General features: G+C 36.7%; 3 protein-coding genes across 5 annotated transcripts; 2 read left to right on the forward strand and 1 right to left on the reverse strand.

Annotated features, from left to right (window-relative positions):
• Positions 1 to 14: 14 nt before the first annotated feature.
• On the forward strand, positions 15 to 3,163 carry LOC125275522. Its single transcript, XM_048202540.1, has 9 exons — positions 15 to 457; positions 702 to 779; positions 1,021 to 1,053; positions 1,159 to 1,245; positions 1,473 to 1,570; positions 1,659 to 1,794; positions 2,441 to 2,548; positions 2,744 to 2,806; positions 3,098 to 3,163. Exons 1-7 carry the CDS (start codon positions 338 to 340, stop codon positions 2,510 to 2,512), a joined length of 624 nt encoding a protein of 207 aa, XP_048058497.1. The 5' UTR covers positions 15 to 337; the 3' UTR covers positions 2,513 to 2,548; positions 2,744 to 2,806; positions 3,098 to 3,163.
• Positions 3,164 to 5,725: 2,562 nt separating this feature from the next.
• On the forward strand, positions 5,726 to 12,965 carry LOC125275477 (sterile alpha motif domain-containing protein 9-like). 2 transcript variants are annotated; one of them, XM_048202456.1, is made up of 4 exons: positions 5,726 to 5,897; positions 6,339 to 6,412; positions 6,861 to 6,865; positions 7,146 to 12,965. In XM_048202456.1, exons 3-4 carry the CDS (start codon positions 6,862 to 6,864, stop codon positions 11,705 to 11,707), a joined length of 4,566 nt encoding a protein of 1,521 aa, XP_048058413.1. In that variant the 5' UTR covers positions 5,726 to 5,897; positions 6,339 to 6,412; position 6,861; the 3' UTR covers positions 11,708 to 12,965. The 2 variants fall into 2 exon arrangements, with proteins under 2 accessions (XP_048058413.1, XP_048058404.1); XM_048202447.1 differs by having other exon boundaries at positions 5,727 to 5,897; positions 6,819 to 6,865.
• Positions 12,966 to 14,372: 1,407 nt separating this feature from the next.
• Positions 14,373 to 19,159, reverse strand: lg1h17orf75 (linkage group 1 C17orf75 homolog). 2 transcript variants are annotated; one of them, XM_048202552.1, is made up of 10 exons: positions 18,808 to 19,159; positions 18,273 to 18,347; positions 17,836 to 17,961; positions 17,447 to 17,575; positions 16,871 to 16,928; positions 16,615 to 16,734; positions 16,443 to 16,507; positions 16,217 to 16,356; positions 16,011 to 16,114; positions 14,373 to 15,056 (listed from the first exon to the last, which is right to left on the reverse strand). In XM_048202552.1, the coding sequence occupies exons 1-10, from the start codon at positions 18,954 to 18,956 to the stop codon at positions 14,838 to 14,840; spliced, it is 1,185 nt and encodes a 394-aa protein (XP_048058509.1). In that variant the 5' UTR covers positions 18,957 to 19,159; the 3' UTR covers positions 14,373 to 14,837. The 2 variants fall into 2 exon arrangements, with proteins under 2 accessions (XP_048058509.1, XP_048058516.1); XM_048202559.1 differs by lacking the exon at positions 18,273 to 18,347.
• Positions 19,160 to 21,634: the final 2,475 nt, after the last annotated feature.

Below are 21,634 nucleotides of genomic sequence, written 5' to 3' on the forward strand. Positions count from 1 at the left end.
TTTTGCATAACGTAAATGAAGCCTATTTTTTACTTACCTTTTAATTGACATTATTCATTTAAGACATTTCCATGCCATTTTAATAAATTACTGTGAAACAAAGATTACTCAAGCAATATTACAGTATTTTTTGTTTTTGAATTTTTTTTTTAAATACTGCTATCACATAATCACACTTACCAAGTGTGTAAAAATGGAATAAAATTATGAACTGCAAAGTAAATTAACAAGAACCTCCCCCATATTTTGGCATTTGACTGAGGACAGCATCTCTTTATTATACAAAAATCTGATGTGAGGATGTGACAGTTTCAGGGGGAAGTCATGATGTTGATTTATGCTTATGGTGAAGTGTGATCACTTTCAGCTTACAAAACTAGGCATGAACATGTCAACTGGAAAAGGAGTGCCACCTCCGCTCTGCCAGGGCTTTCTGAAGAAACGGAAAGACAAAATGGTATGAATATAACGTATATATTGCTAGTTTTTCATGTCTGTGATTTCCAGGAATCATTTGTCTTTTACACAGTCTAAAAGGTAGTTGCGGAATACTTATTTTCTTATAATACTTTAAAAGTATAGGTATTGCAGAACTAGCTATTGAATTTCTTTTTTACATTTTTATCTAATTTATCATCTAATTTATACTCATATGAACCTAAGGGAATCTCTTTTCTCAGTGATTCAATATATTTCCTCAGAGGCTTCGGTGGGTGACATACTGGTTCAGACTTTACAACACAACACTTTTTTTCTACACTAAAAAACATGGGAGTGCTGTAAGTATTTAAGTGTTTGATTTACTATTTAAAAAATTTTTTTGGTGCAAAATGGACCTCAGAGGTCAGACTTTGGCTGAAGATGCAGCTTTTTGTTTAATGTGTTTGAGATTTAAAAAAAAAAATGGTGGACCACCTGTTGAAGGGTCTACTTTAAATAAAAAATCCAATTTACTGGCATTTTGCCAAATATTCTTATTGTTAAGGTTATTAATCCATTGTTTTTCTTTAACCCCAACAGTTAGACCTCAGGGGACAATATTACATATATGAGGTAAAGTTGATTTGTAACATTATCTGAGTCATTGTGTAGATGCTAATGAACTGATTATTAGGAAGCCAAATAAGTGCTTCTCATGTTGATAACATGGCTTAACAGGTTCAGTCTGTGCGGGAGGTGAACAGATCAGAGAACAATCGCTATCTATTTGAGATCACAATGAAAAATGGGAAGAAGAAAATGCTGGTGAGTTTTCACATTGATCAAGAGAGTGTCTATAACCTGTTTGAGGATGTGGTCTGCCATCAACCACCTGTGAATAGAGTTATTTTGCTGAGACTAAGATTGGACTGTCATAATAGTTTCAGAAAGGAACATGCATTGCACTGTGATTGAAGGAGTTATGAATGCTCTCTTTATACCTTTTTTGTCCATAAACATTTGCAGTCCATTTGTGAATTGTGTGCTAACAGGCTGCAGATACAGCTGATGTCAGGCAGGAGTGGATGGACCAGCTCTGGAAAGCCATGCTGCTCAACGGGCCCGACAGAAGTGGATCTGTCTCCAATGGGTACCGCTGCACTTCATGATGCATCATGTCAGCGGTTGTATTTGAGATTTATAACACGATGAATGTGTTGTGTGTGTGTGTTATTGAGATTAGGGAGTTGGTGCCAGATAACAACCTTGAAACTCAGTCTAGCTGGTGTGAAGAATCAAATACTGAGACCGGCAGCACATCAGTGGACAGCAGATGTCTCTCCATTGGTCAAGAATCATTCCAGTCCTTCACTGGTATGTCCCACATTAATAATGCAACTTTTTCCAGTTCCACTTCCTGCTGAAAACTAATGTTTTTCTGTAATACCCTCTGACTGTTATACACAACTGTGTGACTCTTAAAGTCGACAAGAAACAAAACAGCTTCTCGAACAGCTTCTTGCTATTGCTTTGATCTCATGTGAGTGACAGATTGTCCCTCGCTTGTGCCAAGAGAATATTGATGCAAGAAGGAGGGAAAAGTTATTTTGATTAAAGATTACAAGGGCAAATTAATTAAGAAATTAAAGATGTGCATGCCATTGATAAATCATTTATAATAAATACTGCAATATTCCATAAAAAATAAGAACTGTACATTTTGGTTTCATGGTGGGTTAGTTCACACAACAATGAACCATTCAATTTAATTTAGGCTTTTATCCACATATAAACATTGATCAACGCACATATGTAGAGCACATCAAATATGGTGAAGGGAAGCTCAAACATGCTTGCTTGATGCAAGAGATCCAATGAGGTTTGTTCTTGCGTGTCACATGTACAGCTGAGCTTCCGTTGACCATATTTGATGTGCTCTATGTATGTACATCGACCAATGTTTATATGTGAAAAAAAGCCTTAATTATATCTGTTCATCAGACATTTTTTGTGTCCTCAGATGCTAATGAGACACAAGAAAGTCTGCATACAGACAATGAAATGGAGCAAAGTACTGAGGAGTTTATACTGACTGACTATGAATACGACGTTCTACCATCTCGAAAACGTGTGTATAATGAACTTTCTTAATAAATGCTTTGTGAAATAAAATATAGTATTTTAGCATACAATGTTCACATTTCTGCATTTAAGTTTGACTTGCCTGCTGTATAATATTTATTATTTGGTAAAAATGATTACATTGTTTTAAACTATTACTCTTGATAACTGACTTATGATTGTTTCTAATAATTAACTTCAGTTGCTGAAGAAGCTATCTATGACACTCCCCCGTCCACGTGGTCAACCAATAAAGGCGAGCATGGCAAGTCTCCACCCACTCGCATTATAAATTTACACTGTAATCCAGGGGTGTTCAATCCTGCTTCTGGAGGGCCACTGTCCTGAAGAGTTTAGCTCCAACGCTAATTAAAAACACCTGAACCAGCTAATCGAGGTCTTACTGTAGGCTAGAAACTTCCAGGCAGGTGTGTTAAGGCAAGTTGAAGATAAACTCTGCAGGACAGTGGCCTTCCAGGACTGAGTTTGGACACCCCTGCTGTAAACTTTCATATCTTCTGCACACAGTCTGCTGTGATTGTTCTCCATTTTACAGAGGTGACTGAGAGCATCTATGATGTCCCAAACTCCTTGATTAGGAAACTGACTGAACATACAATTGGTAAAATTTTAACACATTACAGGATATGGTCATTTCTACAATATTTGTGTTGATTCCTCTGTCAAATTGCATCGAATATCTATAGGATTTTCATGTCTTGATTTATTCATCATGTGTCTGCAGAGAGTAATAACTTGGTCAGCTCAACATGTTTGCTTTATTACTTAAAAAGAAAAGAAAAGAAATGTACTTAACAAACCAGTGGGTGTGTGATGTCTTTTTTTGCAGAATCTCACAGCAGTAGTGAGAGTCCTGAGAGCGGTGGTCTTTTGAATGACATGATAGCCTGTTTGGACAGTGAATCTGCGGCCTGGGTCAAAACTGCTCCTCTGTGAACTTTGTTGGTCACTTTGAGAAAGACTGAGATGATAAATATTGGTTCATGATAAAACCAAATTGTCATCACTCATGTAGACCAATGGCAATGGATTATGTTCATTTAAAACTGTCAATAATCATCTGTTATTCAAAATAAATGTCATTTCAAAACAAATGTTTTATCAAACAAGTTAACATTTCAATAGAATGTTTAAACCTCTTGTGTCACAGTTTCACATGACAAGTCTATTTACAGGATAGGAAAGAATTCTTTTCAAAACATGAATTTGTCCAGTTTCTCTAATTATTCATGGGCTTAAAGTCCTGTCCATACCAATGTAAATGAAAAATGCAAATGTTTTCTTTTCTTTCTTTTTTTACCCCGGTTACATAATCAGTGGATAATTATTTTCTCTTATTTTATTACATTTTACATTTTCTAAATCATGACTGTAAAAATTATTATTTGAAAAAATAATAAAAAAAATCCCCTATGTAATTTATTCAAATGATAATTTCTGAAGTTACAATGTATTAAAAATAAAATTAAACGAAATTTGAGAAAATAATTTTCCATTGCAGAATGGAAATGAAATAAAAATGAAACCCGAGAAACTAAAAAATGATGAGTCAACCATGTTCATGTGTTTCTTTTCTTCACTCCACCTTTTTTTCTGCTAAGGGAAAGCAACGTCAATGCATACCCTGTAGCGCAGTTTACTGCACTTTGATATTATTCTTGTGATTTCCCTAAAGCGGCTAATAAATCGGAAGTCTTGCAGAAAACATAAAAATATGGGTGTCTATATGGTTTGGTTTGTACTCGCACATAAATAGGGTAGGTTGAGCTTCTCTGAGAACTTTAGCAGAGAGAATGGGTTAATTACTGTACATCCTTGTGGGAGACAGTCCAGAATGTGTTCAGTTGCACTTGTACGTAAGTTTGTTTTTGCCTTTTCCTTATGTTGTTTAATGTTTTAGAGCAGGGGTGGCGAATGTCGGCCCTGGAGAGCCACAGCAGAGTTTTGCTTCAACCCCAGTAAACACACCCGAACAAACTAATCAAGGTCTGAGGGTTATGAAGAAGCTATAGGCAGGTGAGTTTTATCAGGGCTGGAGCTGAACTCTGCAGGACTGAGGCTCTCGAGGACCGGAGTTCACCACCAATGTTTTAGATTAAATGTTGCGTGTCGCAAAGCAAGTTATTGCTTTTGAAATGGGAGAGGCCTACTACAAGAGTGTCTTTAGACAATAAATAACTTAACACATTGACTGACGTGTCATTAATACTGTGCCGTTAACACAGGTTGTATTTAAGTTTCAAATGTTACTTGAATTTTCTAGAAAAACTTAATTTTAAAAGATTTTTTTATTATCTTTTTTGTTGTTGTGTGAATTAGATGCAAGAAGTATGCTACACACCACATCCACTGTTGTATTAAATTTTCTGTAAGTGTCAAGAATTTATATTTTGTCATTAAGAGTAAATATTGTTGGAGTCATCTTTTGTCAGACTATATATGTCAAATATGTCTATTAAATCACTGAAATAAATTCCCAGTCTAAGAAATTATGGCTGTTGGGTGTTTTCTTCATGTTCAGTTTCAAATGAGACACTGATTATATATCTGTCAGCTATGGTTATCAAAAGATTATTATGAAATAAATGTTAGATAAAATCACTTCTGGTGGCCATTTTTTGTCCATTTGGTAATAAAATTATTAAGGAAATGTGAGGTCCATACTCTTCCAAGATCTAACTAAATCAAATCATATTTTACTGTAGACATTTTAGGCCACATTTACACTGCACAGATCTTGATCTTTTGACCATATCCGATTTTTTTCGGACGACGTGCTTACATTTCTTTAAAAAGACCTGTATCCGACGTCTCTTTACACTTGGCATGCACTGATGCATATGACATCACAAATCAATTTCAATGTTACACTTAGTTAAAATTATTGACATGGCATTCATATAGAAACCCTTTTAATGCAAGTTACATCCCTACATCAAAATAATACAAATTCTTCACTACAGCTGAATAATTACTCGGGTAGATATTATGTTAAACACCTCACATCTTCTGGGTTCGAAACCGCCGTCCTGTACTAGGTTTTTTTACTCATTAAAACCAAATGCGTTCATTAGTGATTGTATATCAAGGGCAGGTACAACTTTGTGTGCTTTTTATTTTGTGGTTTCAATGGAACAAATGGGTAGGCCTACAGTCACCACAACTGGACTGAAGCGCGCGCCTGTGCACGAGCCGACGTCACTGACAACAGCGGCAACGAGCACTCAGTGTGATTTCAACAGCAACACATTTCAACGTCAGATCGCCTTTTATTTAACACAAACAAATGAAATGAGTACTCTGACAGTCAACTAGAGATGTTCCGTTTGTTATAGGTATGTTTGTACCGCGAAATGTTAAAAAAACAACAACTCACTTTTCTATGACGCAGGGGAATATCCGATCTGTCCGGCAGGCACAAACGCACGTATCCGATTCATATTCATTGCGTTCGCATAGGATGTAACTATTGCATTAAAAGGGTTTCTATATGAATGCCATGTCAATAAATTAAACTCAATGTAGCCTACCATTGAAATTGATTTGTGATGTCATATATGCTATTTTTGGTACGTTTCGCCAAGTGCAGTGTAAAGAGACATCGGATACAGGTCACTTTTTAAAGAAATGTAAGCACGTCGTCAAAAAAAAAAAAAAAAAAAAAAAAAAAAAATCGGATATGGTCAAAAGATCGGATCTGTGCATTAAAACTTGCAGTGTAAATGCAGCCTAAATGGTTGATCACAGTGTTGTTTTTATGAACATTTTGTTTTCAGTCAGTCCACTCCCTCGGATAACACCCAAACAGGACTCTTCTCAAAGAATGCTCCTCAAAGCAAAAATATTTCAGGTTTGTTTCCTTTGTTGTGTTATAAAGTAAATAGGCTACATCTTTTTTTTTTTTCTCTCTATCCTTGGTATATTCAACTGTTCAAGATTGAATTTGCATTCTTTAGTTTAATTTAGGTTAACTGCTCCTTTTAGAGCAGGCTCAGCATTTGTATTGGACTTTGTCCTCATTGCCAGTCTCAATAATTGAATGACTTTATTAGAATACAACAGAAGAAAAACTAATTGTAAATATAATGATGTTCAAAGATTGCTTATTTATTTATTTTAAGAGGAGCTAACATTGAAGAATGAATAGAAAAAATAGGAAGGTGGCTATTAGACTGAACAAACTACATGTTTCTAAGCTGTGTAAAACCATTTAAATATATGATGCAAATATAGTACATTTATTTTCTTTGTTTCAGCATTCATGGCACAAAAACTTGCTCTTTGAATATTCCCTACAGAATGGGTGAGTATTTATAATAAAAACATCCTTAAATAAGCTAATTCTCATCCATTTTGAACCATATCATATTCTGTAGTTTTGGTTTAGTGAATGTAATTATTATAACAAATAACAGTACATATTTGTCTGCTAACAGCCAGATTTCCGTACTCATACATCATTTATGAAGATTATTAACTTATTTAGAGATTTTGCACATACTGTAAAGGACACAATTATTTGTTTCAGCTTATGTGGTATTTTAATGCTCTTTACATAATTGCCTATACTTTGTTCTTTCTAGACTACAGTTCTATACCATGCTCAGACTGGAATGAAAACCATGTTAGCTCATGGTTACAGGTTATTGGGATTAAACCAGAGCACATTCAGAAACTTGAGAAAGAAGAGGTAACAGGACCTGTTCTTCTAAATGTTACAAAATCATACTTAAAAGAACTTGGTTTTGGAGGTGGCCAAATACAGCTTTTGCTGTGTAAAAGAGATGAACTTTTACCACCAGACAAGTCAAAAACAAATAAAAAGAAACCTTTAGAGGAAGCAAAACATGAAGCTGTGTCTTCCAGTGATGTCACTAGTCCTGAAGAAAACTTCTCTACGAGTGATATTCCTGAAACATCTGTGTCATTGCCACAAAGTAGGTATCGGAAATTTAATGATAATGATGAACACTTCAGGTATATAAAACATGCTGTACTCCCACCAGAGACTGGAATAGACAGTCTGATCACTCCATGTCATGAGTATAAATCTCTGGAAATTGCCTGTACATTAGAACCAAGAAAGCTAAAGATCAAATTTGCCAGTGAAGTCGTTCGATTTGCATGTGCATGCATGAATATGCGTGCAAATGGCACAATCCATTTTGGAGTCATGGACAAGCCAAAAACATCATACAAACACGGAGAGATAATTGGAATACCAATTGAAGACAAAGAGGTCTTTGAAGATGCTTTAGACTACATTGAAAACTGTTTTCCAACACAACACTCTGATGCCAGAAAGTGTATCAAGCCTCCAAAATTAATTCCAGTAACTGACAAAGACAGTAAGGCCCAAAACTGGATTGTAGAAGTAGATGTAGTTCCCATGGTGAATGTTGTGAGGGAAAAACTGTATAATGCCCGTATTCCAAAGTTCAATGAGAAAGCAAATAAAGTTGAATATGAGCAAAAAGCTTATTATCAAAGAGTCGGACCTAATACACCACGTGTTACTGATGATGAACTTGTCAGTTTCGTTCAAGCTCTCGAAGACCTTGACCAAAAAAGAGAATTTGAAGAAAACAACCAGAATCAGATACTGGCTCATGTTAAAGTGGACTTAGGAAGAAAACTCTTAGTCCTTCTGACACATGGTAAGAAATACATGGACAAAACATTGCGTTACATTATTGTTTCAAACAGATTTGATCAAGAAAACCTACAAAACATCAAGTTCCTGGCCCACATGAATATCTTCTGTGTTTTTGATTATGACCCTGACTCAAAATTATCTGGACTTTGTCACAATTACCAAGAGCACCATGCTGTAAACCTTCACTTCCTGCGTGATTATGATCATAGGGAGAACACTGCTAACTTTGTCAAGAAGTTACAGCTCTTTGACAGAACAAGCTGGATATTCTGCAATGGTCGAAATGATTACATTGGAGGTGAGCGTCCATGTGATGAAAAAACCTGGATCAAAAACAAGAAAAAACTGTTGAAAAGAGCTATATCTGTGATCTGCAATGAGATTCTTCCCAAAGGATCATTTGTGGTGCTTTTCATTCTCACTTCTGACATTGAACAACCCCTTGTTGACACATTTCATGAATTCTATGCAGAAATGAGTGGCCATGAGGACATAGTTATCTTCTCTGAGTCAAGGGAGAATTATAAGAAATGGTCAAGCTTTGCCCAAGTGTCTTGCTCGATGGATGTGCTCGAACAAATCAGTATTGTTGGTATGCCAATGAGTCACGTAGATGCCACAATTCAAAGCATTCAGCTCACAAGTCTTCAGGCCACAAGGTGTTTGCCCGTGTCAAACAGTGGAGTATGTTTTATAAAACCTGTGGATGAGGAGCATATGAACTCCTTAGAAGTAGTCAGTGTTGACCAGTGTGACGAAACAAACGTACATGTCATGGGACAAGAGCAAATCAAGAAAACTGAACAATACTTCTATCAAGGAGGGAAAATTGACTGGATGAATTTGTGGCTGGCTGACAGAAATCAATGTGAGGAAGTCATCAAACGTGATGCATACGCAGAAATCAACAAAATGTTGGAAGACCTTGAGCGGACTGACTCATTAAAACGGTCCATTGAATATATCAACATATATCATCAACCTGGTAGTGGTGGAAGCACGGTGGCACGACAGATCCTCTGGAACTGGAGGGGGAAAATGCGATGTGCTGTTGTTAGGCAATCTTCCCAGGCCGCAACTGTCTGTGAACATGCAGTACAGCTTTGGAAATACGAGGAGGTTGACAAGAATGCCTGTTTACCTGTACTTCTGTTGCTGGAGGATTGTAATGCAGACTATCAGGATGACCTCCGACGAGAATTAAGCAATGCAGTCACAACAATGAAAATAAGTCCATCGAAACTTTGTTTCATCATTCTCTGTTGTAAAAGGTCTCTTGATCCAGAAAGGATGTGCAAAGCATTGCCTTTACGCACAGTCGGAGTTACACACAAACTGTCACCAGCAGAAAAGACACTCTTCTCAAAGAAAGCAGAGAGTCTCGAGCTGAAGTTTGAACCAGAGTTTATACTCACTTTTGTGCTCATGAGTAAAGAGTTTGAACAGTCTTATGTCAAAGACTTTGTTGAAAACCTGCTGAAGGAAATTGATCACTCATCTCTTCAGACACAGTTGATCAAATTTGTGGCACTTCTGAACAGCCATATTGAGAATTCTCACCTGTCTGTATCACACTGTGAGGCATTCTTAGGTTTAGGAGTCCGGTTTGAAAAATCGGATAAAACAGCCAAACAGCCAACATTCACATGGGCTGATGAAGTTCGATATCAAACATTTGAAAATTCCTTAAGTGAGCAAGCCAGGTTTTTCTTCATACAGTTAAAATCTAGCGAGACGCATATCTCATCTGTAAGAATAATCCATCATTTGATAGCCAAGGAGATTCTGGAGCAGCTCCCCAACAATCAGAGCCAAAGTGAAATAGCAATGAGTCTCCTAAAGGACAAAGTGCTGTTCGACCACAGATTTGGAAGGGATCACTTTCAAAAGTTGGTCAGAGATCTGTTTATCAAACGGACCAAAAAAAGCAAAGGAGATCCAAACGACAGTTGGTTTTCTCCTTTAATAGAGCATGTTAGGAAGAAAGATCTGGAGAAAGCCATTGACCTTTTAAAGGAAGCTCACACTCGTTTTGATGAGGATGCATTTGTTGCTCAGCAGCTTGCACGACTGCTTAATGAAAACAAACGCTTTGAGGAAGCAGAGATTTGGGCTAAAAGTGCCAGGTCTCGCCTCCCACAGCACACATACATACTTGACACACTGGGACAAGTATACAAAAAGTGGTTCTATGGAAAACACGATGACATATGCATGAAAGGCTCTATTCAACCAGAGGATGTCACTGATATCATTGATACTGCTCTTAAAGGAATCACTGCTTTCAGAGAATCTGAAAAATGCCCCCATTCACAGACCGTCTGCTTGAACAATTCATATTTTGGAGAAGTTGATATTGGATGTCGATTGCTTGAGCTCTTTTTAAATGTAGACATTTTTGCTACCAGAGAGGGAAACAGAGAGTTGATGGATTACCTGCTCACTGACTACATACCGAAGGAAGTACAGAAACCGTGGCAGAAGTTTCATGGACTTTTAAAAGGAATGAAAAACAGCATTAGAAATGCCTTGGAATGTATTTCTGAGGATCTTGCTCGCTTCCAGAATTACAGTTCTGAGGAAGAGGAGGAATTGGATGAAGGAGAACCTGAAACGGTAAATAATCCAAGAAAATGGCTCCTCAGGAAATGTGCTGTGTATGCCAAGTTATTCTTTGTTGACACTCAAGAGGATCAGGCTTCTGATACAGACACATTTTCCCCATTGATGAGACAAATGAAAACTTTACAACTCGGAGGTGGTAATGTTACGACAATTCTTTACCTGCTCTCTGACAACAGTAAACAAAGAGCTGGAGCAAAGCTTGAGGAAATAATTAGCCTTTTCCCAGCTAACTTGAAGAAGGATCTTGACCAGACGGAGCTCATAAACTTCATCTTCTGTCAGATAGCGCTCTCCTGTGCTTCACCTGGCTCTGGGAAACTTCTTACCATTGAAGAACTTCAACATCTCAGCAGGCGGTTTTGCAGTGAAAAGAGAACTGCCTTACCAGATACTGCATATTTGCTCCTTTCACTCTTATTTTGGCCAGAGGACTCTATGGGCCAAGAGCCCTCCAATACAAGAAGCGATGTTGCCACAAATGCAATAAAAGCACTAAACAGATATTGTGCTGCCTCAAGAAAAGGAAGGATTTTCACCCACTTTCTCCTTGGAAAAGCAAGGGGTCTGAATAAAATTGTGCACAAGACCACAATTGAAAAATTGTGCAAGGGTACCCTCGGTGAGAGACGCCTCAAGTGGAAAGGGGGTGAAGTGTGGACAAACACAGACGTGGTAAAAGTGCTTAAACGTGTTATTGGATACACTGACAATGGAAATCTGTTTGTTCGGGTATCCGATCAAAGCAACATCAGAGTTATTCCACTTTTTTCTGCCTCCGTGCCAAATTCAAATGAGAATGTGACCTTCTACTTGGGGTTTTCTCTTCACGGATTAGTAGCTTTTGACATCAAGGTGGCAGAGTGAAAGCCTACCTGAAACTACAACTGAGAGTTTCCATATACAGCATACAATGAATTCAAATCACTGTAAGGGAGCTGAATGATATGAATATATATAGAAGAATATGCATCTGGATTTGTATATTAATTTTGTGCTTTTTGACGTTTGTCTCTTAAGCTTGGGATACACTGCACGATTTTAGCAATACTATAAGATCATTACAAATCACACTGTGCAACATGGATCTATTAAACTTGGGTACGACATGCATGTAGACTGTACGATGATGACACCTGTTGAATCGTAGGCTACGATGCAAGTTTCTATAGAAGCATCATCAGCATGCACTAGTGGTAAACAAAAAGACCAAGTTGAACCACACTTTGGCAGTTGTAGTTTTTATGTGTGCTGAAAAAAAAAGGAAGCGGCGAAAGAAGGGAAAACAACTTGAGATAAGCAGTTTTAAGTTTTAGCGCCATGTTGAGTTGATTTCATGTCACATTTTTATTGGCTGGTCAGTAGAAGTAGGTCGTAGCAGCAGATACACTGTGCGATGATCATGCTGAATTTCTGACACTGTCAGAAAATGATCGTAGTCTGTCTTTGGTCGCAAGACCGGGAAAACGGCCGTCTTTGAACCTCGCACACTGTACGACATAGGTCCACCGATTAAGAGCCACAATCAAAGATGTCACCACGATTATTTCACGATGACAATCTTTTGTCTGGGACAGCCGAAAATCTTGCAGTGTATCCCGGGCTTTAAACCTGTTTTAAGGGAATATTGTTGAATGATAAAAAAAAAAAAATCTTTATTTTGAATTTTATTTCAGTTGGAAATGAAACATTGCAATGGTACTGTTGCAGCAAATAATGTTTTACGATGTTTTTTTTTTATCCATGCTATCATTTAATCCTATATTTTTCAAGGCATGATTTTCTCTTCACTTTGGTGGCACATGTAAAAAATGATAAAAGTCATAACTAACTTTATATACTTAAGATGCATTGTTGTTATTTAGTGATATTTCCTTGAATTTGTCAATAGGAAGATGTTTAGGGAAAAAAAAAAAATTGGGGGTTGGTGACTTTCAGTTAAATTCAATGTATATATATAAATTTGTATTACATAAACTTTAGAAATGGTTGTAGAAATATGCCTGATATTGCATTACAAAACTGACAGATCTGTTACCATGTTGAAGAACAGTAGTTCCAGTATGCAATTCTGTATTGTCCTGTGATACATTAAACGTGTGGTAATAAATGATTGTTCCCTCCAGCCAAGACTCCTACTTATTCTGTCCCGCTGAAGTTCTTTTAAAATAACAATGATGTAAAGTAACATGCTACAACAATCTAAAAATGGCTCCTATACTGACTAATACAAGTATTTTTTGTACAGCTTGTGATTATTTTCCCTGCCTATCCCATCCTGTATGAGCTGTATGAAGTGTAAGCATTTAGATAAAGTATTAAAACTACAGCTTTGCATTAATTTACAGTGTTATTTTAATTCTTGCATGAATTTAAGAATCAAAGTTAACGATTAACAGTAACTATATCCATAGAGTGTTGGAACATTTCTATAATTTACAAATACACACAAATTAAATGTTCCTGGAACAAATTATTCACAGTACAGTCATGTCAAATCTGAACAAGAGGGGGAGCCACACATTATGATAATTATACACATTATTGCCACTTACAGCTGTAGCCTATTACAATATATACATCATGTTTAAAGGGTTAGTTCACCCAAAAATGAAAATAATGTCATATATTACTCACCCTCATGTCGTTCTACACCCGTACGAACTTTGTTAATCTTCGGAGCACAAATTAAGATATTTTTGATGAAATCCAATGGCTCAGTGAGGCCTCTATTGCCAGCAATGTCACCGAACCTCTCAAGTTCCAGACATATTTAAAACAGTTAGAGTGGTAAGTGACAAGAATACTTTTTGTGCACCAAAAACACAAAATAATGACTTTTAGTGATGGGCGATTTAAAAAAAAAACTGCTTCATGAAGCTTCAAAGCTTAACAAATCTTTTGTTTCGAATCAGTGGTTCAGAGCGTGTATCAAACTGCCAAACTGCTGAAATCATGTGAGTTTGGCACTCTGAACCACTGATTCGAAGCAAAAGATTTGTAAAGCTTTGAAGCAGTGTTTTGAAATCGGCCATCACTAGATATTGTTGAAAAGACGTTATTTTGGGGTTTTTTGGCGCACAAAAAGTATTCTTGTCGCTTTATAATATTAAGGTTGAACCACTGTACTCACATGAACTGTTTTAAATATGCTTTTAGTACCTTTATGGACCTTGAGAAGTTCGGTGACATTGCTGGCAATGCAGGCCTCACTGAGCCATCGGATTTCATCAAAAAATATCTTAATTTGTGTTCTGAAGATGAACGAAGGTCTTACGGGAGTAGAACAACATGAGGATGAGTAATTAATGAGTGAATTTATATTTTTGGGTGAACTAACCCTTTAAGGTATGTTTTTTCCAAACCTGTTATTTTTGACCATTACATTACTGATTTCTGAATTTATGATTATCAGAGGTTTTTTCTGTCTTTGGAAAAATAGTGAAATAGCAAACAAGGACAAAAAGGAATATCAAAATGTAAAAATTATGCAATTATCTAAAAAATAAAATGATAAACCAGGCAATGCAGGTCATTTTTCTACTGAAATGGATTGGAATGATAATAGGCTATTAGCTTGTGCAGAGCTTCTTGATTACGTGATTAACTTCATATGGGATTGTCGGCTGAACAATGGTTTTAAAATCACACATCTTCTAAGCAATGACTGCTACACAGCTGAGACTACATCCTAGAATCAGTTGTCACATTTAAACACTACTGTGTTAATATTATATACACATTATTAAGAATCGGTCAGTTTAATCACATGTATTTTTCATTGGCCCATTTTATAGGATCTATTTAGTTTATAATTTTAAGCACCCACATCAACATACAGCAGCACATCATAGCAAAATCTTTTTCAATCTTTGCTGTTAAACCTCAACACACACAAAAAGATGGACTATATTTAGTGTTTTCAAGTGCACAAAATGCAGACCACTCAGACAGGTGAGTGTATGAAACTTTGTGGCCCCCTGCAGGCGGCGAGGTGTCAGTACAGCGTGCCCTGTGCCTGCTCACCGAGGAACTCCTCCAGGACATTTATGATTCCATAGGCCTCGGGAAGGCTGCTGTGCTCGGCGCGTGCGTTCTGCAGCAGCACGTCCCCGTTTCCACAGCTTTGCAGGAACAGACAGCAGCGGAACAGAGCATAGTGGCTCATTTCAGCCTGACGGATGAAGCGCTTCAGGTTGTTCATGTCCTGGATGGCCTGCATGGAGAAAGAATGTGCATGAAGACATCCAAAATGATGTAATTGACATTTTCTGAATGTGATCAGTCTTAAATCAGGTTGGGTAAAATACAGATTATCATATACAGATAATATACAGATTATTTTTGTTAATTTAATACTAATTTAACTGATTAATAATTATTGTTAGTTAATACTTTAAATGCTTTTTAAATTTAAGTTAATACTCTTAATACTTTTAAATTTTTATTTTTCCTTTTCTGATGTATTAAATTACATTTAAGATACCCTCATTAATTATACTGCAAGTTAATGTTTACAACAAAATAGTTTTAGATATTAATAATTAAATCAATCTGCAGATTGGTTGCAGAGGGTTACCAGAAATAAATTAGTAATTACAAGTGTTATATGCGAGATCTGGAAACCAGACAGAAGAGCGTTACCAAAATAACTTTAAAAAATATTCTTTGACCCAAATAAATTAGAAAGTAAGATGGAACACAAAAAATATTTTGAAGAATGTTGGTAACTAGACAATTTTGGATCCCACTGACTTCTATTTTAAAGACAAAAAAAACAACAACAATAGAGGTCAAATGGGAATTGAAATGGTTTGGTTATCAACATTCCTCAAAACATATTCTTTTGTGTTCAGTAGAAGAAAGGTTTGGAATGACAAACCTGTATATGATGACAGAATTTTTAATTTTGGTGGACTATCCCTTTAACTATATGCTACCAATAGCATGTTAGCATGCTAAAAATTTAACTTTTTCAGCAATTCTATGTTAATGCCAATGAAAATGATGCCCCAACACAAATTAAGTAAACTTCTGTAATAAAAATGAATGATTAAATATTTATTATTAAATTTTAGCAAGCATCAAAAAATCAGTGAACAACAATCTATTGTTAAATGTATTATCTGGATACCAAGTTGCTATTATGCACAATCAGAAGCACATTAACCTTAAGTTTAAAGTTCTCCAAGATCTGACGGAGGAGGAAAGGGTTAAAGCGCTCAGCAGCATTGACGAAGGCCTGGATCCAGTCATCACAGAACCGGTTACTGACTGCAGAGGTTAAAATACCAACACAACATTATCAACATAACATGTGTATGAAAGGAAAAAGCCTGCAGATTTAATGGAGATGATGATGATGATGCTGCTGACCTTCATTGGTTATTGTGGGAGGGCTGGTTGAGCAGTTGATGATCAGATTGGTGTTAGAGTCCTCTGAAATGGCCTTACAGAGGGAGGCTGTAGTGGTGTCTTCCTGGACTAGACCCTGCAGGCTTGCTGCTTTGATAAATCTAATCAAGACAGTTGTAACAATCAGTACTTAACACTATAAAACTGCAAAAGTACTGAATAAAAAAGACCATGTTGTTTTGCTCACCTTGCTACATCTGCTTTTGTCTTCTCATCCGCCCCTGTGACCTCTACAAGCTTGTGACTCAAAGCCTGCAGCAGAGATGTGATGTTAAACTCATTTAGCATTTAATTTAATACAGTATATTATTGTTTTCAGATGTAAAATATATATGATCTAAACAGCAGTGGTTTCTTACAGCATGCAGAAGGTACCCAACGTTTGTCTGCAACAGCTGAACCACCCTGTGAATGTGCATTACTGACTCTTCATACCACTGGTTCAGGTAGGGTCTGACATCTGTCTCCAAGTTCTGCATCTGTAACCAGACCCACAAGGTTTATAGCAAATGGATATCAAAAGAAGTGTGCCAGCAAATATAACTTCAACAAAACAGACCAATTTCAACATGCATGTTATGTTCATTGTTTTAAAAAGAAAAAAGCTGTCCTCACCTCTGGAGTCAAAACGCCCTGCAGACCCTGGACGTATTTGTCCAGCTCAATTCTGAATGTTTGTACAGTTAAGTAAAATTAATTATCCTAATAAGAGAGAACTGCGTTTGAACGCATTAGTAAAACTTGATATCACATAATTTCTTAATGCACAATGCTGTATTTCCTACAGTTTAAAGTCACCATAAAATTAAAATTGACAATTCTAGTTTATTTTTAGGGAATATCGCAGTTTATGATTTTAAATTATTTATCCGTGCATGCACTTTTTTTTTTTAAATTCATGTGCCCTCATACTCTTTTATAAAAACAACTTCCCCTCCCTCTTGCAGTGACACATCTTCTCTTCTCTAATGATGTGTTTACTGGCATGAGGGCGGGACAACCTGTCACTCACCTGACATCACAGATATAGCAAACCACAACCATCCAATCCATACCCAATGGAAGTCCTGCACTACATTTTTCAACTTGTTCGAGAAGCTGTTTCACTTGGATATACGTCACTCATAACAGGGAAGAAGACTATCGTTTCATGGCAATTTTAGTGGTCAGTCATTTGTGATTTGAGGATATAGATTCAGGCCCTTCTCTGATCCTCCGAGAAGACACACCACCCAGCCGTTGCCATCGGCCTCAGGCTGTTCCGGAGATTTCTCTTGCTCCAGCAGACAGCAGTAACAGCCCACCGCTTGCTCAGGGATGCTTGAACACAAATAAACATTGAATCAGTAAAGAAAGAAAATACATGGTTATATTATACTGAATGACAATGAGGTATGGTTTTGGATATTTAGTTGTGCACTGAAGGATAATAAAAACAATGAGTAATGTAGATGTATTAATACTATATATTACATAAATAGTATTATTGTATTTTAATTTAACATTTATATTTTATTCATTACAATTAACAAAATTTTTTTTTTATAGTTTTAGTTAGCAATAACAGCACTGATATGTACCTTAGTTCCACAGTGGCAATGTTGCCCATACCCCCCAGTAATGCACCCCTGCTCAGCCTGCGAGAGATGTAGCTTCGTAGCTCTGGTTCCGCCTCGGATGGCAAGCTGGCGTCCAGCAGGGTGAGACTTTAAGATAAAAATATTTGTTAAAAAACTATAATATCAACAAGGATGCACAAAGTGAACAAGCGGACAGACAAGCAGTTAATGAAGCATAGATAGATGTTCACACAATCACCAGCAGCACCTAGCAGAGATACATACTGAGAGAGTTTGATTAGAGTTAGATTAGTTCAGTGGTTATGGATGAGATGAGCAAGTCAACATGATGAAAAGCCAGAGCATTTTTTTGACTGAAGCCATGATTTTTCTTCCATCACAACACTGAAAGCCACTGGACAGTGATGACTGAGAGATGATGGTGGGACCCTTTTTACCTAAAGTCATCTTGACTTGTGGTTGAGTCAGATCTCCTCTGGCTCCAGGCCACACTCTCTCCAGAAGCCTCAGATCTGGGTAGTTTGATAATGCATTTAATACTTTATAAGCATTAATATGCTAAGAGCTCCTGGGTTATAACTGGCCTACATGTTCATGTGTGGTGTTTTACAATGTCTTTCTGTATATACAACTGTGTATAACTCATCCAAGATGCAGTCATATGATTTCATGAGACTAACTCACTATTGTGAACTATGCTGCAAATGTAAGATATTGCTCTTCATGTCATGCAACTGCAAGCTTAATTCATATAATAAACACATAGTTAATTTTGACTCATTCACGTCGAAAAGAAGAAAAAGACTGGCTAGACCAAAATATACATGCATAAATCTAATATACTCTTCTTCAATATGAGGCATTAAAGGGCAAAATGTTTCTAAAACTAACATTTTGCAATGCATTCTGCACCTCCTTAGCACAAAGTCACTATCTCATCCAAAGATTAGTCAAAAGTGAAAACCACTGTACCTTGTGTTTTGGTAGTAATATATTGCATAGTAGCTGTTAATCTGTTGTATTTTCTGGCTGTATCCGGCGATCTCCTCGTTGTCGAAGTCTACATCCCTCTCATCCACGTCTATGGACTCCTGGAAGGAAGAGGTCTGGGATGTAAACATGTCTCTGCAAAGCCAAGAAGACTAGCGACACTACGGATTATGTGCTATTCCGATAACTAATAAGCTTCAGTTGTCCTAAAGATATCAATGCTTTAAAGTCGTGTAATTATTTTGTTTGAAAATCCATTTAAATTCTACGTGACATTTTACTTAAGTCACAGCAGTGCTTGTACGCATGCGCTGTAGTGGGGATTCGTTCGGGATTCGAATCGGTGTTTTTGAATGAATCTTATAAGTGAACGAATCGTTCTCGTTCACTTCTGCGTTCATATTTTCCTATGATATTTTCATCCCACCTTCATACGCGCTTTTCCCTGAGCAAATGCGTGTTAATTTCTGATCTATTCAAGTTCATTTTGACAAGCCAATCTTATTCATATCAAGAAAGGGAACGGAAGAACTGTGTATGACTGATGACCACACAATTAAAATCATGTAACAAATATTAAACTATTTATTTAGGCAGTTATTATTGTCTTTTTTATAGTTGCCTAGCTGTTGACCAAATGGAGGGGGGAAATGATAGATGTTCTTTGTTGCCATTGGTGAAGAAAACGTTTAAATATTATCTTAATGCTTATTTATATTTGTAATAAAGTATAACAAGACGTTTTTCGGTCGGATTTGTAAACGAATCGTGTTTTTAACGAAACCTTAAATAAATGACAGTCATAATGCTTCGGATTTCGTGAACGCCTGCTTCAAAAGATTCGAATCATTTGGATGAATCAATGGCGTCACCACTACTGCACATGCGCGTTAAAGGTTTGTGTGTGAGCGCGCCAAAACAACAAGAGCTTCTGGATCTGCACACTGCTGCTCTACACCGGAAAACAAACTTTAGTGCGCTATTATAATACGCATATTTTGTAAACATGCCGTCAAATGTAGAAATAAAAGCAGCTTTGCGTGACTTGCGTTACCTCACGCAGCGTGCAAAGGAGCTGAGCGGTACAGATGGGACTGTGATCCGTCAGCAGGACACGTTTTTCAAAGTGCCCGCAGGACGGCTGAAACTCAGGGACTTTCAGGATGGGACCGGGCAGTTGATCTTCTATGAAAGGCCAGATACAGAAGGACCCAAGCTGTCAAACTACTCCATAACCCCTACCAACGACCCACAGGGGCTTGTCAAGGTTTTGACAGATGCACTGGGGCAAGTGGGGCAGGTGAAGAAGGAGAGGAGGCTGTATATGGTGGGACAGACCAGGGTGCATGTTGATTCTGTGGAGGGCCTGGGGGACTTCATGGAGCTTGAGGTGGTGATGAAAGAACACCAGAGCAGAGAAGAAGGAGTGACCATCGCAAATCAGCTGATGCTGGAGCTGGGAGTGAAGGAGGAGGATCTGATCGATGGCGCCTACATGGATCTCCTGCTGAAGAACCAGCAAAATGGACATGCACCATAGACTCTGACCAGATATGGTTACTGTGTGGCACTTATCAATGACTTTTCCAAACAGTACTTGCTTTGTCCAATTTTTTTGTCCAAACAATACTTCCTCTGACATTAAAATTTAAGTGTTTTTGTTTTGTTTTTCCTTTAAGTGTAGCTGCTCCTTTTGTACTGCTATATAAAATAAAATCTGTCTGTTGAGATTATGAAGCATCATCTGAAATGATCAACTGAATAAACAATGTGAATGAATTGTGTTTGGTCTGTTTTTACATACAGTATAAATACAAAATGCAGAAAATAGGACCATAAAAAATTAAAATGTTGGGGGAAAAAATTAATAGAACTTAAAAATGCCCCTGAGTTAAATTTGTAGAATTCAGAGGGCTTTATTATATATATATATATATATATATATATAGATAGATAGATAGATAGATAGATAGATTCTCCTGACTACCAGAAAAAAAGTTTTGTGAATGTAGTATTTTTTCATGTCATTACATTGTTTAGAGCATAAGAAAAAAAAGGTAAAATAATATTTTGAAATATGATAATTTTTGGATTTTATTCATATGCTATGTTCTCTGTAGAGGACACCAGGACTCAGTTTTTTAAAAATAAAATAAGACATGAATTGACATGAAAAGGCAAAAACAATGGGATTTTTTTTTCAATCGCCAATAAATTTTTAGGTTTCAGTATTTTTTTATACCAAACTTTGTATAAAGATGATTCTAAACTATGTTATGAAAGATATAACAGAATGATTTGATATGCCGTTTTGCTTTATGCAATATGTGGGTAAAATGGCCATAAATATGTTTTCCCATTATATACAATGCATACACTGTATCTAATTTTGCATATTAATGTTTTTGGGGCAATATGAAAAAAGAAGTGTAATAACTGGAGTAATAATTGGCAAGATTGTCATAATATCTAATATTTCATAGGAATATTTAAATATAATTTCTTTCCCTATTCACTTGTTGTGTCTCCCAAAATGCCTAACAAACATGATTTAAGTCCTGATGTCTTCTAGTGGACGTGTATGAAATCAATGTCCTGTTTCGTAACAGAAAGTCAAGTTTTGATTTGAAACCCCATAACATTTGAACAGATGTTTATTTTTGACAAACAATTTGAAAATTAGTCAGATTTAAATGATAATTACAAAAATATTATCATATGTGACCCTGGGCCACAAAACCAGTCATAAGTCGCACAGGTATAATTGTAGCAATAGCCAACATTGTATGGTTCAAAATTATTGATTTTT

The sequence above is a fragment of the Megalobrama amblycephala genome, linkage group LG1, assembly GCF_018812025.1.
Source record: "Megalobrama amblycephala isolate DHTTF-2021 linkage group LG1, ASM1881202v1, whole genome shotgun sequence".
Classification (NCBI taxonomy): Eukaryota; Metazoa; Chordata; class Actinopteri; order Cypriniformes; family Xenocyprididae; genus Megalobrama; species Megalobrama amblycephala.

Coding starts and splice junctions, on each gene's coding strand:
- LOC125275522 (XM_048202540.1), top strand. CDS start 338: ATGCTTATGGTGAAGTGTGATCACTTTCAGCTTACAAAACTAGGCATG. Junction 1,571..1,658: donor AGTGGATCTGTCTCCAATGG/GTACCGCTGCAC, acceptor TGTGTTATTGAG/ATTAGGGAGTTGGTGCCAGA. Junction 1,795..2,440: donor ATCATTCCAGTCCTTCACTG/GTATGTCCCACA, acceptor TTGTGTCCTCAG/ATGCTAATGAGACACAAGAA.
- lg1h17orf75 (XM_048202552.1), bottom strand. CDS start 18,956: ATGTTTACATCCCAGACCTCTTCCTTCCAGGAGTCCATAGACGTGGAT. Junction 17,576..17,835: donor ATTGCCACTGTGGAACTAAG/GTACATATCAGT, acceptor TTTGTGTTCAAG/CATCCCTGAGCAAGCGGTGG. Junction 16,929..17,446: donor TCAGAGAAGGGCCTGAATCT/ATATCCTCAAAT, acceptor AACTGTACAAAC/ATTCAGAATTGAGCTGGACA.